The sequence below is a fragment of the Pecten maximus genome, chromosome 14, assembly GCF_902652985.1.
Source record: "Pecten maximus chromosome 14, xPecMax1.1, whole genome shotgun sequence".
Classification (NCBI taxonomy): Eukaryota; Metazoa; Mollusca; class Bivalvia; order Pectinida; family Pectinidae; genus Pecten; species Pecten maximus.
Window position 1 is genome coordinate 37,197,455 of NC_047028.1, and position 18,148 is coordinate 37,215,602.

Sequence of the window (18,148 nt, forward strand, 5' to 3'; positions counted from 1 at the left end):
CAAGCCAGTCCTTATCACCATATTATACCGACAACAGGCCAGTCCTTATCACCATATTATACCGACAACAGGCCAGTCCTTACCACCATATTATACCGACAACAGGCCAGTCCTTATCGCCATATTTATTATACTGACAACAGGCCAGTCCTTATCTCCATATTATACTGACAAGCCAGTCCTTATCACCATATTATACTGACAACAGGTCAGTCCTTATCACCATATTATACTGACAACAGGCCTGTCCTTATCACCATATTATACCGACAACAGGCCTGTCCTTATCGCCATATTTATTATACTGACAACAGGCCAGTCCTTATCTCCATATTATACTGACAACAGGCCAGTCCTTATCACCATATTATACTGACAACAGGCCTGTCCTTATCACCATATTATACCGACAACAGGCCTGTCCTTATCGCCATATTTATTATACTGACAACAGGCCAGTCCTTATCTCCATATTATAACGACAACAGGCCAGTCCTTATCCCCATATTATACTGACAACATGCCTGTCCTTATCTCCATATTATACTGACAACAGGCCAGTCCTTATCCCTATATTATACTGACAACAGGCCAGTCCTTATCCCCATATTATACTGACAACAGGCCAGTCCTTATCACCATATTATACTGACAACAGGCCTGTCCTTATCACCATATTATACTGACAACAGGCCTGTCCTTATCCCCATATTATTCTGACAACAGGCCAGTCCTTTTGCCATATTATAACGACAACAGGCCAGTCCTTATCCCCATATTATAACGACAACATGCCTGTCCTTATCGCCATATTATATTGACAACAGGCCAGTCCTTATCGCCATATTATACTGACAACAGGCCAGTCCTTATCGCCATATTATACTGACAACAGGCCAGTCCTTATCAGCCCCATCATTTGTATGAATCAGAATCCCATCTACATAGAGATCTTTCCTACCTTTGGTTAAATTCTGATCAGTGGATAAGAAGAAGTCACTTGTTGATGGACGAATGACTGACGCTGGATGCCACAGTATGGAATAAGCTCACCTTGGTCACTTCGGACCAGGGGAGCTAAAAACTTAAACAAAACAACCAAACGTCTGTATAATATTGATAAAATGGTGTTTTATTTAATCATTTTGCTCCAAAGTTCCTATATACAACCTACAATTAACAAATACAGTATACAGTATTTGACCTAATAAGAACACTGTGCACTTACAAAACCAAAAACAAATTTGCACTTAATAAAACCATGTACAGTAAAAAATGTCCAAGGGAAAAATGGGTTGAAAAATCATTTTTTTATGCCGCCATGAAATGGGGGAGCATATAGTGTTACCCAAGTCCGTCCCGTCCCATCCCGCCCCATCCCGCCCCGTCCCGCCCCGTCCTGTCCCGATGCAATGTAGCTAATTTCAGGAACTGCTGATGCCTGGCATTTTCACCAAACTGTGTTACAGCTAGGGTTATGAGTGGCAGCAGGGGCATTTACGTCTCAGACATTTTGTAGTTGATTTACATACCTTTATGTAAAGAAAGCAATCTAAAAGTCTTTGGATAGAAAAATGGAGATTATAATAGCTAATCAGTGAGTAGCAACTTTTTATACATCTGTAACAGGAGAGGGGAAAATGTAGCGGCCAAACCGGGGTTTCGAACCCGGGACCTCCGAACACTAGACGGATGTTCTACCAATTGAGCTACCTGGTCACAGATAATCGACCCAGTCCAGTCCCACTACACACCTATCCTCTTTTCTTGAATAAAGGTGGGGGTGTGCTTATATTATTGGGGCTGCAAGATGCGCTTATTAGGTCGAATACCATAATAAAATGTAGAAGACAAAAGGCACAAACAATTATCAGATTCTATTGTTTATATATTACATGTAATCACTATTTAAAGAATTTAAATGAAAATGAAGTTAAATAAAGTTCTGCGAAAATTATCACAATATTACAATGCCCACATTTAACAGGTGATTCCGTGAAGGAATTTGAGCAGGTGACCTTGAAAGGCAGAAATGGGTCAAGGTCATTAGATAAATATTATCACCTATCTAATGGTGAGCATTTCAAGTTTGATTAAAATGCATTAAATAATTAAAGAAATTTTTAAGTCACTAGTGCTCTAACAATGAATTTCTATCAATAGTAACAGTAACCTAGAATTTAATTAAAGATGGAAATCTATTTGAAAATGAAGTCACTAGAGTGTCGAAAGATAAAACGACCATATTTAAAGAACACTATGTATATCCCCTACCTGATTTCGTCGAATGGGGAAACAATTACTCTACTCTTAATGTAATATTCTATGAAAATGCATTGATCACAATTTATGAACTATGTGACCATGAAAATGGGTCAAGGTCATTTATTTTGTGAAACTAGACATCCCTCCACCATAACAATGATAGACTAAATATTGTGACTAAAGATTTATAACCACCATGAAAGAAGTTTATCAATTTATATAAATATTTAAATCGCTTGTGTTGGCCAGGATGGAAGCACATGATGGATCTTACTTTAAGAGGAAATCGGAGTACTCATATGAACCCATACCTGGCCTCTTCACATTATTCATTATGTAAAAATGTTTTTTTTTTTTTTTTAAGTAAATCACAAAATAAATCAACCAATCATCTCATAAAGTAAAACTACTACTGGGATTCATACAGTTATAGTAGTGTAAATCCTGTTAGCCAGGTAGATTATGTAAGTGCTGTTAATTGCGATTTGGGTTGGGTAGGTAAGTGTCATACTGGCCCAGCATCAAGATGGTCAGATGGATGACACCCCACAGGGACAGACATAGGCTTGACACTTTACCTGTATAAATAGTTGTTTTTTGTATTTTAAATTAAAGTTATTATTTCTAATTGATAATAATCATTTAGACAATACTATTGGTATCATTTGATAGTGTAAGTTATGTAGTTTATGGAACTGTTTTTATTATTTTAAACAATGCAGTAGTTTGGGCACTGTATTGATTTATAGGTCATTTGAGGTATCTAAATATACTTAAAGTCTAAATTGAATTAATATGAAATGTTGAAGTAAAATATTATTAATAGGGTTATAAACTAGAGTGGGTCATCTAGAGATGCTAGATTATAGATTTTGGATATCAGTATTGGTTTGGTAAATAATGAAGTTTAAAGATGATAGAGAAACACAGTACTGGGGATTCAGAGGTCAACCTGTGGATTGGTAGGTGGCCTTAGGGGGTGACTTCTCTGAGGGTCAGAGAATCTTTATATGTATGTGAGATGTATGTGCGAAAAAGGGGAGAGAAGAGATTAAAGGAGAGAAGAGCGAAATAATTAGAAAGAGGAGAACTGAGAGAGAAGGAAGAACAGAGAACAACAGAGCATAATAGAGAACAAGGACAGAATATTGGAGAGTTAGTAAGAACAGAGATTTAAGAGATTCAGAAATAGAGAGGATACTAGAAAGGAGAACATTGTGAAAATTGGATATATATGTTTGGATGAATAAGAAAATAAAGAAGAAAAACCTAAGATTGGATTTGGACTTATTACAACGTAACAACAATTATTAAAACCCGACAACACAGTCAAAACCTCTAACGACTACCTTGAATAAGCGGTCACCTCCCTTAAGCAACTAGCCAGTCTGTGGTCCGCCCAATGGAAAACACACTATAATGAACCTTAAATAAGCGGTCACCTGTCTAACGCGGCCAACAGCCACAAAAATCTGCCCCGAGTCGTTGTATCGTCCTGTATTAAGCAGCCATTTTGTCCTAAAGTAGACATCTGCGATGATCACATGACCAGGTATTTTTATCAAATTCATCAAAACATTGATCTTTGTTGGTTTTCGTTTCAAAATACACTGTACATGGTATATTGTTATCAATATCAATAAGTGCATTATAATATGATAAATTCAATAAACTGTTCAAAAAAGAATTTGGCAACAGGACGTTTCTGGCCAACCTGGTTTAAGTAGCCACCTGTCTTTAAAGCAGCCAATATCTGTCGGCTCCTTGGGTGGCCACTTAATACAGGTTTGACTGTACATGATTCTGAAGTATTTTTTTAGAACTGACCAACAATAAGCTAGAAAAAATCAATAAACTTTCAATGCATGGCACTTCATTAACATTTTAAGGCAATATTGAGATTTCACTAACATCAAGATGGCTATTTTTCTAATTGAATAATACAATTTAAACAATTTAAAACTAAAAATATGTAACAGGCTACCATAAAATGACATGCTTGATAATAATTTATAAATATTTTTTTCATAAATTGATTTTAAGACTGAGCTTTATTCTATATATACAAGAGGATTTTTTTCCTCTATAAATACTAATCCGATACAGATGACCGAGGTAACTACACAACACTCTTTATGAAAATTGAATGATTTTTCTGTTGATAAGCTGGGATTGTTGCCCGCATTCATAATTAAACTCTTAGCTTAATGGTTCATTATCTTAAAATATGCCAGCATGCTCTTTTCCTTCTTACATCATATAAAATTTAGAATTTATAAAAGAACAAGAGGCCCATGGGGCCTGTATCGCTCACCTGGTTGGACTTGACCAAATGTCAAAATAATGTTCATGTTCAATTCCTTTTGTTTGTTAACCTCAAACAATGCTATATATGGTTATAGCGTGGGGATCCCAACTGCGTTAAAGAAATAATGAAGTCCAGACTCTCTGAGTTTACAACATGCATTTATAACTTTATGACTAGTAGTGATTTAAAGGAATTACCTCTATTTCCCATATGGGGCCCCACCTCTTTTGCCCCTCGGGGGTCAGAGTCACCATTTATGCAAAATCTGTTCCCCTTCCCCCAAGAATGTTTCTTACCAAATTGGGTTCAAATACATTCATAACTTTATGACTAGTAGCGATTTAAAGGAATTACCTCTATTTCCCCATTAGGCCCTGCCCCTTTGGCCCCTTGGGGGTCAGAGTCACCATATATGCAAAATCTGTTCCCCTTCCCCAAAGGATGTTTCTTATTAAATTGGGTTCAAATCCATTCATAACTTTATGACTAGTAGCGATTTAAAGGAATTACCTCTATTTTCCATGTGGGGCCCCGCCCCTTTGGCCCCTTGGGGGTCAGAGTCACCATTTATGCAAAATCTGTTCCCCTTCCCCAAAGGATGTTTCTTATTAAATTGGGTTCAAATCCATTCATAACTTTATGACTAGTAGCGATTTAAAGGAATTACCTCTATTTCCCATATGGGGCCCCGCCTATCTGGCCCCTCGGGGGTCAGAGTCACCATTTATGCAAAATCTGTTCCCCTTCCCCAAAGAATGTTTCTTATTAAATTGGGTTCAAATCCATTCATAACTTTATGACTAGTAGCGATTTGAAGGAATTACCTCTAATTTCCCCATTAGGCCCTGCCCCTTTGGCCCTTTGGGGATCAGAGTCACCATTTATGCAAAATCTGTTCCCCTTCCCAAAAGGATGTTTCTTATTAAATTGAGTTCAAGGCCATTCATAACTTTATGACTAGTAGCGATTTAAAGGAATTACTTCTATTTCCCCTATTGGAACCCGCCCCTTTGGCTCCTTTGGGGTCAGAGTCACCATTTATGCAAAATCTGTTCCCCTTCACATAAGAATGTTTCTGACCAATTTGGGTTTAAATCCATTCATAACTTTATGACTAGTAGCGATTTAAAGGAATTGCCTCAATTTCCCCTATTGGGCCCCACCCCTCAGGCCCCTTGGGGGTCAAAGTCACCATTTATGCAAAATTTGTTCCACTTTTCCCAATAATGCTTCTGACTAAATTGGGTTCAAATCCATTCATAACTTTAAGACTAGTAGCGATTTAAAGGAATTACCTCTATTTCCCCTATTGGGACCCGCCCCTTTGGCGCCTCGGGGGTCAGAGTCACCATTTATGCAAAATCTGTTCCCCTTTCACATAAGAATGTTTCTGACCAATTTGGGTTTAAATCCATTCATAACTTTATGACTAGTAGCGATTTAAAGGAATTGCCTCAATTTCCCCTATTCAACCCCGCCCCTCAGGCCCCTTGGGGGTCAGTCACAATTTATGCAAAATCTGTTCCCCTTCCCCCAAGAATGTTTCTGACCAAATTGGGTTCAAATACATTCATAACTTTATGACTAGTAGCGATTTAAAGGAATTACCTCTATTTCCCCATTAGGCCCCTACCCCCCCTGGCCCCTTGGGGGTCAGAGTAACCATTTATGCAAAATCTGTTCCCCTTCCCTGAAGGATGTTTCTGACCAAATTGGGTTCAAATCCATTCATAACTTTATGACAAGTAGCGATTTTAAGGAATTGCCTCAATTTCCCCTATTGGGCCCCGCCCCTCAAGCCCCTTGGGGTCAGAGTCACCATTTATGCAAAATCTGTTTCCCTTCCCCCAAGAATGTTTCTGACCAAATTTGGTCAAAATCCATTCATAACTTTATGACTAGTAGCGATTTGAAGAAATTACCTCTATTTCCCCATTAGGCCATGCCCCTTTGGCCCCTTGGGGGTCAGAGTCACCATTTATGCAAAATCTGTTCCCCTTCCCCAAAGGATGTTTCTGACCAAATTGGGTTCAAATCCATTCATAACTTTATGACTAGTAGCGATTTAAAGGAATTGCCTCAATTTCCCCTATTGGGCCCCGCCCCTCAGGCCCCTTGGGGGTCAGAGTCACCATTTATGCAAAATCTGATCCCCTTCTGCCAAGGATGTTTCTGACCAAATTTGGTCAAAATCCAACAAGAACTTTTTGACTAGTAGCGATTTGAAGCAAATGTTGACGGACGACGGACGACGGACGCCGCACCATGGCATAAGCTCACCGGACCTTTGGTCCAGGTGAGCTAAAAAGTACCAGAAAATATATATCCATATAAATACTATATTTGATCTACTAAGATAGTCATATAACAGTATCTTAGCCACCTTTCTTTTTCTAATTTAAAACAGGAACTGTTCAGTTTGTCACAACATCATATATTCATAACTTCAGATCGAACATGTTTCGAAAAAATTATGTGAAAAATATTTCAAGTACATATTATACATATGTAGTACCAAAAAATTAAATGTACTTTATTCTCAAGAGCCAAAAATTTAATCATTGACAGGTATTATATGGATAATTTTAGGTTGACATTACAAATTTTTTTCTATATACAGAGTGTATATTTACAGTATAAATTTGCTGAAAATCTCATTGAAATTTTCAAAATGTATTAAATCATCGAAAAAATTTTCATTCGCTCTTTTTAATAACCTGAAATTATGTATTCTCTATCCTACATTACTCATATTAATTACATGTGTTTATTTCATAAGGATATGATTATGACCTTAGATTTACATTAAAATGCAATACTTATATTAATGTACATTCTAAAGAATTTAAAATTATTTTGTAACACCAATGACTCATCCTCAAGAATACTGATGACTGAATCGTCACTGTTATAATATACGTCATTGGTCCAAGGTTTAATTCCCTGGTGTAGTGGTCTACTTTGATCAGGCCATGCCCAGGGCTGATCAGAGATACAGTACAGCGATGATATACCCAGAACTAGCTATGTGACCAGGGCTAAAACGAGATACAGTACAGCGACTACAAATGTATGTGCCCAGGGCTGATCTGACATATAGTACAGGGACTATGTCCCCAGAACTGATCTGAGATACAGTACAGCGACTATGTCCCCAGAACTGATCCGAGATACAGTACAGCGACTATGTACCCAGGGCTGATCTGATCGAGATACAGTACAGCAACTATGTGACTAGGGCTAATCTGAGATACAGTACAGCGATGATATACCCAGGGCTGATCCGAGATACAGTACAGCGATGATATACCCAGGGCTGATCCGAGATACAGTACAGCGACTAGCTATGTGACCAGGGCTGAAACGAGATACAGTACAGCAACTACAAATGTATGTGCCCAGGGCTGATCTGACATATAGTACAGGGACTATGTCCCCAGAACTGATCCGAGATACAGTACAGCGACTATGTCCCCAGAACTGATCCGAGATACAGTACAGTGACTATGTACCCAGGGCTAATCTGAGATACAGTACAGCGACTATGTACCCAGGGCTAATCTGAGATACAGTACAGCGTCTATGTCCCCAGAACTGATCCAAGATACAGTACAGCGACTATGTACCCAGGGCTAATCTGAATTACAGTACAGCGATTATGTGACCAGGGCTGATCCGAGATACAGTACAGCGATTATGTGACCAGGGCTGATCCGAGATACAGTACAGCGACTGTGTGCGTGGGACAGTACAGCTACTACACAAACGTATCGGAACAACATGTCTGCACAAACTGTTCCAGATCAGGCAGAATGTCCACCACAAGAGCACGTTTTCTCTTTCTCTCATGAAGGCATTTCTGGGCAATGACATACAGAGCAATGGCGATATCTGTTTTCCAATCTCCAGCAGATTTATCGAGCAGCTCTTCTATCTCACCGTCATCATCACACTTTTCCTGTACATAGCTCCAAAGATCGGCCTCCTCACGACGGGGGTCGTTTGGTGCTAATCCGGTCAGGACCTCTAATAGAACTACGCCAAATGCAAAGGAGTCCAACTTGGCAGAAACGTCAAATCTGATAGCCTCAGGCGCCATGTAGGCAGAGGTTCCGATCACTTGCATTGTTTCCACTGCTGTTGTACTGCTTCCTGTTGGTCCAGTCCTCACCGTAGCAAAATCTCCCACTTTAGGGACAAAGTTTTCATCAAGTAGAACATTAGCACTTTTAATGTCTCGATGTACCTCACCTTCAGTGTTCAAGAATGCAATTCCGCGTGCAGTTCCTAAAGCAATTTCAAGTCTACGTTTCCATGGTAATGGTTCTGTTTTCCTGAAACAGCCGAGCCTTTCCTCCAGAGAGCCATTTGGCATGTAATCGTACACCAAACATTTTTTAGAACCATCGATAGAATATCCAAGCAAGGACACAATATTTTCATGTCGGAATTTAGACAATTTTTCTAATTCTGTTTGAAACTGTTTCTCCATCAATGGATCGCCGGGATGCCGTAACTGCTTCACTGCAGCTTTGCAACCATGAGGCGACTCGGCAATAAAAACAACACCAAAACCTCCGCAGCCAATCATATTCCCTCCCTTCGACACATCTAACTCGGCGAAATTTTTGGTAAAATACTGGAGCATGGAGTAACTCATTTCCCGTGAAGAAGTACAAAAACATGGTATGGGAGTGTCTTTTGTCCCTCCAGATTTGGAACACTGACAAGGCAATGGAACAGATGCGTTTACTGGTTTTTCCTCTACCTTTGTCGCGTGCTTATTGCTGGGATAATTACCGGCTTCCAAGACAGCGGAAGGCTTGCTAGTAAAAGCATAAGATGACTCTCTCTCGGTACCGCTACTAGATAATTGATCAGTACTGTCTGATGTGAAGTCGCGAATGATAATTTTTTCTTTGTACATATTTTTTTTCGGATCATCATTTTCACCTTTTGTGACCTCCATCGTCGACAAGTTCGTGGTTAAAGAGGATACGTCTGTGTTATTTCTGTTATTTAATTCCTCAAGCTTTGCTGAATTTTTCTGTCCCATTTGTTCCAATAGGTAATCGGCAACAATATTTAGTTTCGCCCTTTCAAATGCCTACAACAATAACCACACAGATAATCAAATAAGCAATTTTAAAACAATATACATTGTATTTAATTTATGAGAATGACATACAAGTATTCCCATCTGAATATTCTGTTTTTATTTTTTTTTAAGAGTATAAGTATGTTATTAATGTAGAATAAGTTTATAGTACATTATTTTCCCCCCATTGTGTCATGCTACCTATATAAGGGAGATAACTGAATATTCAACTGAATTATAAATTTGATCCAATTACAAGTGAATTTTGGATCAGAATCTTCTATGCTGCTTACCATACTTAGCTAGACAAACATTATCTTTGTAATGCAGCATTATTTAAAATAAAACCATAAAAATATAAGGTTAGTTTTTCTAATTTAAAGTATTGAAACTGAAGATACTGTACTGAAACTTTTTATTATTCCGGCAAAATGTCACCAGCAAATTAAACTGATCGGTCTTTTGCACAAAACCATGCAATCATAAAGGATATCGAAGCATGAAATCTCAACGAAACCCCATCACAGCACAACTTCAGATAGGCATAATAAAGACATGTATGAACAGAATATGATGATGATTTTTAATATTTTTGTAACAGAAGAGATCAAATGCAACAACCAGACAGGGTCTCGAACCCGCAACAGAGCTACCTGGCCACTGGCGTTCAGCCCAGTCCTGTCGCGCTACATATTTCCTCCTTTCTTGAACAAAATCTTACTCCAGAGACATGCTTGATTCCCTATACCAGCTCTGTAGATATTTAGTTGGGAGCCAAATTGACAAGAGATGGAAAATGCAACGACCTGTGACCTCTGAACTCTAGATGGATGCTCTAACAATTTGAGCTACCTGTCCACCAGCTCAGCCCAATCCCTTTTCGTCACACTTCATTTGTTTTTGAAGAAGAAAAAAATCTATTATCATCTGAAGCATAAATTTTGTAAGTCAATGCCATTCCAACTTGTATGCAAGTGTTATATTTAATTTTTTTTTAATATATATTTTGAAAACTGTAGAAGTTGTCTTGACAAGATTAAATCTTCAATTTTAGTAAAAGGGGCATAACTACAACGATATGGACCCAAACAAATATAGACCGAGGTGACACAACTTCATTGTGTGCTTTAGGACCACATATTCATCCACAGAGTTTTATAAAGTTTTGATGAAACTATAGCTGTCCGCCCAACATCTTGTACACAGATGGGACCCAGGGGCATGTCTAGTTTTACATTAAAAAAAAATAGTCAGAAATACCTATAATTAAGGTAGTAGGAGTGGAAAAATGCATGGCCAGACCGGGGTTCGAACCCAGGACCTCCGAACACTAGCCGGATGCTCTACCGATTGAGCTACCTGGTCGCCGATGATCGACCCGGTCCAGTTCCGCTACACTCTTCCCTCCTATTATTTTAAGTCTTCGACCCCGAAGACTTCACAACTCACAACCCAGGTTCGGGTATCTCCTTGTCAAGTATTCACCTCACTTGAAACAAGGTTTGGTCACAGGCACCAAATGTAGTAGGAGTGGAAAAATGCACGGCCAGACCTGGGTTCGAACCTGGGACCTCCGAACACTAGCAGGATGCTCTACCGATTGAGCTACCTGGTCACCGATGATCGACCCGGTCCAGTTCCGCTACACCTATATATATTGACAATACATATAGGTATTTCTAACTATTCTTTTAATATAAAACTAGACATGCCCCTGTGGATGGGAGATACATTTTAAAACATTATGATTACCAGACACACGGGGAAATGTCTAGTTTTATTACAAAAAAAATAACAAGAAATACCTACTAGATTCTATATATACCTGTATTTCCAGCAGTTTTTTTAGATATAAAACTAGACATATCCCTGTGCCAGACCCGTCATATCATGACATGTTTAACTTTTATGCGCCTGTGGTAGTAGCCAGACTAATGTTCGTATCAAAACTTTAAAATGCTACGAATTGACCACGATCAGCGACAAAACCACACCGCATCTGCAACTGACCAATGGCGTCGGCAAGTTGGAAGGGTTTGTCTGAGTGTCCTGCGAGTGTTTTTGCACGCCTAATTCACATGTGTCAGGCACCTGTGCCTAATTCGATGATATCGGCCCGTTTGGACACCCTCCATAACTCCCCTTCTCTCACGCCGATATTTACCTCGAGTAAGTGTTTAAGCTGAGCGTTCTGTGTAGCCCAGTCATTGAGGATGAGAAGTGTAGGACTTGCATCTGGTTTTCGGCCTCGGACTTCAAACATGTCGATCTGCATCGTAGTATATCTCTCTTGAAACTCCCCTCCTCCAGGTAGCTTATACGACAATCTTTTTGGAATAAAAGTCGCGAAGTCTTTCCATCTGCTATCTGTGTCCAAATGCATAGCCATGAACCGTAAAGCAGAATACGGTAAGGCCCGTATATACGAGTCCGGGCCAAGTTTCTTTTTCCCTGCCATCATGTCACCGTGTTTCACACCCCAAACACGACGTAAAATTACAAACGGGAAGTGGGAATTCCCCTTTTCACTACGCTTCGTCATGGAGCCAATCAAATCGTGTATAATTTTAGAACACGACTCCAAGCTTTTCCGGGAAGCGACATGTTATTATTGAAGTTTTGTTTCGTATTGAAGTATAACTCTGCGGTAAAATAGTTTTTTTCCCCTCCATTGGATTTAATAAATAACAACAATGTAAATATATCATGCAACGTTATAATTCTGCGATAGAATAGCAAATGGTTTTGATAAGAAATATGATTATAATTTTAAACCAATTTACAGCAAGTCAGGATGGCCGAGCGGTCTAAGGCGCTGCGTTCAGGTCGCAGTCTGGTTCTCCAGGCGTGGGTTCGAATCCCACTTCTGACACTAGTATTTTTACTGTTTTTTTTCTAAGTATTATATGAACGTACAAAAGAATGATTTTTTGTTGTTAATTATAAATTCAGTTCTTCTATAAAGTAGAACATATTTCTCTCTAATTATTTTCTAGACTGGGCCCAACCTCTTCTCATCCTTGATGGATAATGACGCCGTTTCCTGTCGATCGGTTTGTTTTGGATGTTGACTTTGCCAAGAAACGTGCGTTCTCGTGCATACCTGCCCGTCACACTGGCGTCGGCTGTACTGAACTTGCGCTACCTCCGGGATACATAAAATTCCTGCGAAAATATATATAATAAAAATAAGTGAAACTCTTCCGAAAGAGTAATCTAGAACGTGTTCCAGCTAAAATCCTGGTATACATTGTGTAACCATGAATTATAGTTCTAATGGCAAAAACGTCAGTTTAAAAAAAAATCTGAAAAAAATGGTCATAGTCTAATGCAAAATATTTTATTTTTATCATTAAAGTCTGTATCAGAATATATGAACTGGGTTTTTTTTTTACAAGAAAAAAATTGTGTAAATATGTGTGTAATTTTCTTCGCTATTCAAGCGATGAAGTAAAAAAAAAAAAAAAAAGATACTGTACCTTTTATATATATATACATAAAGATTGCATACGGGTTATCAAAATAAAATACATGTAACAGTTATTGATCAAAATTTAAGAGAGCGCTTTGGTTCACTGAACATATATATTTTAATTCATTAGTTTGTCTTTTTTATTGTCTACGACAAAATGAAAAACGAGGTTTCAAAAATTTCAAATATTTTTTTTTCGTAATCTGAGGTGAATTATTTTCCCGCGTGAGAAGAACAGAGAATTGTGAGCAGTATCTTATTTATTCTGTGCAAAGCATCTCAATATTAGGAGCACAATAGCAAAACTTAGACAATAGCCTGAAAGCCAAAGTACCTTTTAAACTGAACTTGATCGAGAGTCCATGATTTGGCAAACGAAAAACCTTGTCGTGAGGTCCCGCCATTTTTATTCCGTATCATTCAGACACGGCCTTCTTCATTTCCATGCAAACCAAACTTTTGCTTGTGATCCAATTTTTTTTTCACAAATTACTGCAACATTCGCAACATTCAATGTTGTCAGTTTTTATTATAAATTTCTCCGATATACACACGAATCAAGGTAGGGTTATTTAAAAATTATAAATGTGTTATTGGTGCAAGCGAGTCCCATCGTAGAGGAGCGGATCGGTGTCGGCATTTCCTGTCTGGAGAAGAATGCGAGGATTTTTTTTCGGTAAGATGTTGATATAACTGAGAGTGGGATGTTTGTTTCACCTATCGAAATAAACACACCTTCGTGTCACTTGGTACGGCGGCAAATCGAGGAGGGGAGGCGGGACTAGTCGACCTATCAACAAAAATGCATTCTACCGGCTCCAAAGTCACTCCGCTTCTCAAACCATGGAGACGCCATGGCGATGAGGAGGGATGAATGCGGTGCGTTGCCCCCCGAAACTCATGTCTCTGATATAATGGAAACCTTGATCGGTCTGTCTCGTGGCGGAAAGTTGTATATCGGCATGGTTCGTCAGCCAAAAGTGTGTTTTACTCAGTCAAAATATCAAATATTCCTCCCCATGCTAAATCATTATATGTCCGACTCCTATGAAACAACTCATTCGTCTTTACACCCAAGCCGAACTTCCCCACGTCAACAGGTAGTCGACTTTTAACAAGTCTGTGATATATCCGAAAGTGACCAGTGATTAACTGATCTTGAGAAACAGGTGAGTAGAATAAAATCGTCCGCACGGCAAGATATACGAATCTATAATAGCGAAACTAATATAATGATTAATATAATTAATAGTTTAGTTTAAGCATATTTTATTATCAAGAAAATGATTTCGTACAAGTTACATAAACATCATTAGACACCCGTTGCTAATGATATAATTAAACGTATGTATACATCATAAGATTGCAAAATGGTGATAGTTATGTACAATACGATTATAATTGGACGAGAATAAAAAAAAAAAAAGGTGGGGGGGGGGGGGGGGGGGGGGGGTGAAAGTCGAAGAGATCGTGGTATTTGAATATACCAAAGGGAAATAATAGATGATAGTTATGAAGAAGTTTATAACTCTTTGCATTTCAAGTCGTACATCATTTCATTAGTACAAACAAGAGCTATCTTTAAAAAAGATAAACGGCATAGTTTTAATGCTGGTGATGTCAAGCTGTTGGTGAAATAAATAAACCAACTAATGCCTTTTAGCACGGATAACAAACTTATATCAGTTTGAATCATTTTTGGTGATAATAAGAATGCATTTGAAATCAGGAATATAATTTTATCAATGTGTCATTTGAAAAGATACATCCACTTATCCAGCTTGCATTCAATCTGAACTTTGTTTCGTCTTTAAATGCATATCTGCCTTTTGCATTTACTGCTACATTGACCAATCACATACTTCATCTTGACCAGTAACGCCACCTGTCGCGTCATATCCGGGACCAAAAGAATATTATACGGCTATGCCGAAAAATAGCACATGCATACATTATACGTATACATTTGAAGCTACTTGCTCACACTACTAGATCTTTTGCGGCAGTACAAGTGATATATATTGGACCACTTTTCACAGCTTTCGTATATATTCTATTGTTCGTGACATCCCACGCCTTGTTGTCGTTCTCCGTTCTATGTATAATATAATAATTAATAGTTATATATCACTCAGTATCCTAATGACGCTTTGCCAAAAATGATGAAAATGATTGTTCCTAAGTGTTCAATATGACGTCATAGAATTTAATCTGACGTCATTATTTCGACAATATCCATTTACATTAAAATTACGCATTGTCAAAATAATGTCGTTGGCGAAAAAAAAAATAGAAAATAAAAAAGCGAAAAATCTCAAAATATCTTCTTTTTTTTATAAGTATAGTTGTGAATTGGCATCAAACCTTTCCCTTCGGCTGAGCAAAGCTCATTGAGATGAAAACGTATTTTCTAAGACATTATATTTCGTATGAAATAGAAACATGTCCATTTTAATCTTAATTCGACCATGTTGTAAAGATCTCGATCTTTGCTCAGACAGTTTTACTTCATGTAACACGTCATAAAAAATGTTGTTTTTTAAATTTAATATTAAAAATTAAAAAAACAACTCCTAACAGCTTAGCAAACCTGTGGTGACGTCATTGTCTCTGGGTGTAGTGTACATTCTCTTAATGTCGCAAAATCTTTTAAGATAGCTTAATAAGTTACACATTGTGTATAGAATGGGAAAAAAACGGCGTTCATGGCGGTATGAAAATAAGTCGATTATAGGTGTATGGTCGCAGTAATCCAATCAGGTTAATGGTGACGTTTATCAGATCTAAGGAATACCACATTTAGACCATCTCGTATAATGTGAATGCGAAGTAATAAATAGATCAGTATTCCAGTAATCACACCTTTGCCGATATAATTGACGATCTATTTAATTGAAGGGTTTTAATTTCTGATGAATCAGAAGGAAGTATACTATTAGTGGTAGATATTTCAGTAGGTGGAATCTGTTATTAAAGAAAAGGATTGTCTCCCCTTCATAGAATACTGTTCGTCAGTCTCGCACAAGTCTCTTTCCTTTCCACATTCCATAACTCTGTTTCAATATCTTTGTCTCTGTCTCAATCAATTATCTTATTTTTCCTTTCCTCTCCTACACTCTCCATATCCCAGTCTTAATATCTTTACTTGTCCCTTCCTCTTTTTCTCTCTCTCTACCCGTCCTAATCCCTTTACTTGTCCCTTTCTCTCTTTCGCTCCCTCTCTCCATCTCCCCGTTCTGCTGTCTTTACTCGTCCTTTCTCTCTCCATCCACCTCTCTATCTCCCCGTCCTCATCCCTTTTCTTTTCTCTTCCTATTTTTCCTCAATCCCTCCATCTCTCCATCCTAATCACTTTACTTGTCACTTCCCCTATTTCCCTCCCTCTCTCCATCTCCCCGTCCTGATGTCTTTACTTGTCCCGTTCTCTTCTTCGCTACCTCTCTCCATCTCCATGTCCTTATCACTTTACTTGTCACTTCCTCTATTTCTCTCCCTCTCTCCACCCTGATGTCTTTACTTGTCCCTTTCTCTCATTCCCTCCCTCACTCCATCTCCCTGTCCTAATCTCTTTACTCGTTTCTTCCTCTCTCCATCCCTCTCTCTATCTCCCGTCCTCTTCCGCTCTCAATCTCCCTGTGCTTTACTCGTTTCTTCCTCTCTCCATCCCTCTCTCTATCTCCCCGTCCTCTTCCGCTCTCAATCTTTACGTCCTAATCTCTTTACTTGCCCCTTTCTTTAATTCGCCCTATCTCACCATCTCCCCGTTCTCATCCCTGTTCTTGTCACTTCCTAATTTTTCCGCTTTTCCTTTATCTCTCCCTCCTAATCTCTTTACATGTCACTTCCCCTACTCTCTCTCTCTCTCTCTCTCTCTCTCTCTCTCTCTCTCTCTCTCTCTCTCTCTCTCTCTCTCTCTCTCTCTCTCGTCCTGATGTCTTTACTTGTCCCTTTCTCTCATTTCCTTCCTCACTCAATCTCCCTGTCCTTACCCTCTTTCTCCCTCTCTCTATCCACCGTCTCAATATTTTTACTTTTCCATTTCTTCCTTTCCTTTCCTCATTCCGTCTCCCTCTCTTAATATCTTTCTCTGTTTATGTTTCCTTTATCTCTTCCCTCAATCAGTCTTCTTTGCTTTTCCCTTTCTCTATTTCCTTTTCTCACTCCATCTTCCCATCTCAATATCGTTACTTTTCCTAATCTCTCTTTCCCTTCCTCTTGCTCTCTTCCCCTCCCTCACTCCGGTTTTCTTGCAAGATCTATTTATTTTGTCCATCCTTTCGGTAATCCTTATCCCAATTCCATTTCTCCATGCTCTAAACGTCTCTCGCGCCCTGTCCAAAAATATTCTATCCCTACACCGACCGCCAGTCTTTCGTGTGTTGAGCAAATCGTTTTAAATTATTTTAAAGAATAATAGTGGAAAGAAAAACAGCAATTATGCCTCCAGAAATAACAAATGGTCTCCCCGCAGTAAGAAGCAGACAAACACTTTCGGACTGAGTTCGGTCCCAGTCGCCATCTTTGTCCTGCACGCTCCGCCAAAATGACTTAATGATTTTTCGATATAACTTAATATGTCGATCTCAGGCACCTATAGGTATAGCATGTTTCCTTTACCGGTGGTCACGAGGTTTGGATCGTACCGCCAGGTATCCATGAAGTCGGAGTTCGCTTCTTTAAAGTATGCGACAATTTAAGGGCGCATGTTCAATAAAAATATAAAACCTAAAAATGGGGGAAATTAGGGTTTTGGATATAAAGGCTTTATCGGCTTGTCTGTGACCAGCGGGCAGCCAGATGTATTATTAAATGACTATGATTATAACATGCTAAACAATGCACTAATTACTTATTGTATTTTTCATTTGCCTTATACAGGTGTGATAAAAAGCTACCCAATCAATGCCAAATCGTGTTTTACTTACCATTTTATCAGCATAACAAACCCATCGAAAAAGGCCATTGATATATTTTCAGCAAAACATCAATTGAAAAATTGCCTTTT

At 38.6% G+C, this 18,148-nt stretch overlaps 1 protein-coding gene and 1 non-coding gene across 2 annotated transcripts; one reads left to right on the forward strand and one right to left on the reverse strand.

Annotated features, from left to right (window-relative positions):
* Nucleotides 1–6,806: 6,806 nt before the first annotated feature.
* On the reverse strand, nt 6,807–12,163 carry LOC117342817 (interleukin-1 receptor-associated kinase 4-like). The gene is made up of 2 exons (XM_033905076.1): nt 11,836–12,163; nt 6,807–9,680 (listed from the first exon to the last, which is right to left on the reverse strand). The coding sequence occupies exons 1-2, from the start codon at nt 12,130–12,132 to the stop codon at nt 8,331–8,333; spliced, it is 1,647 nt and encodes a 548-aa protein (XP_033760967.1). The 5' UTR covers nt 12,133–12,163; the 3' UTR covers nt 6,807–8,330.
* A 296-nt stretch (nt 12,164–12,459) lies between these two features.
* Nucleotides 12,460–12,543, forward strand: Trnal-cag. The gene has a single exon. It is a non-coding gene; the product is annotated as a tRNA-Leu (tRNA).
* The last annotated feature ends 5,605 nt before the right edge of the window (nt 12,544–18,148 follow it).

Excerpts from the sequence above, each read along its gene's own strand:
- LOC117342817 (XM_033905076.1), bottom strand. The coding sequence starts at position 12,132 with ATGATGGCAGGGAAAAAGAAACTTGGCCCGGACTCGTATATACGGGCC. Across the intron at positions 9,681-11,835 it reads AGCTTAAACACTTACTCGAG|GCATTTGAAAGGGCGAAACT; the intron begins GTAAATATCGGC and ends TTATTGTTGTAG.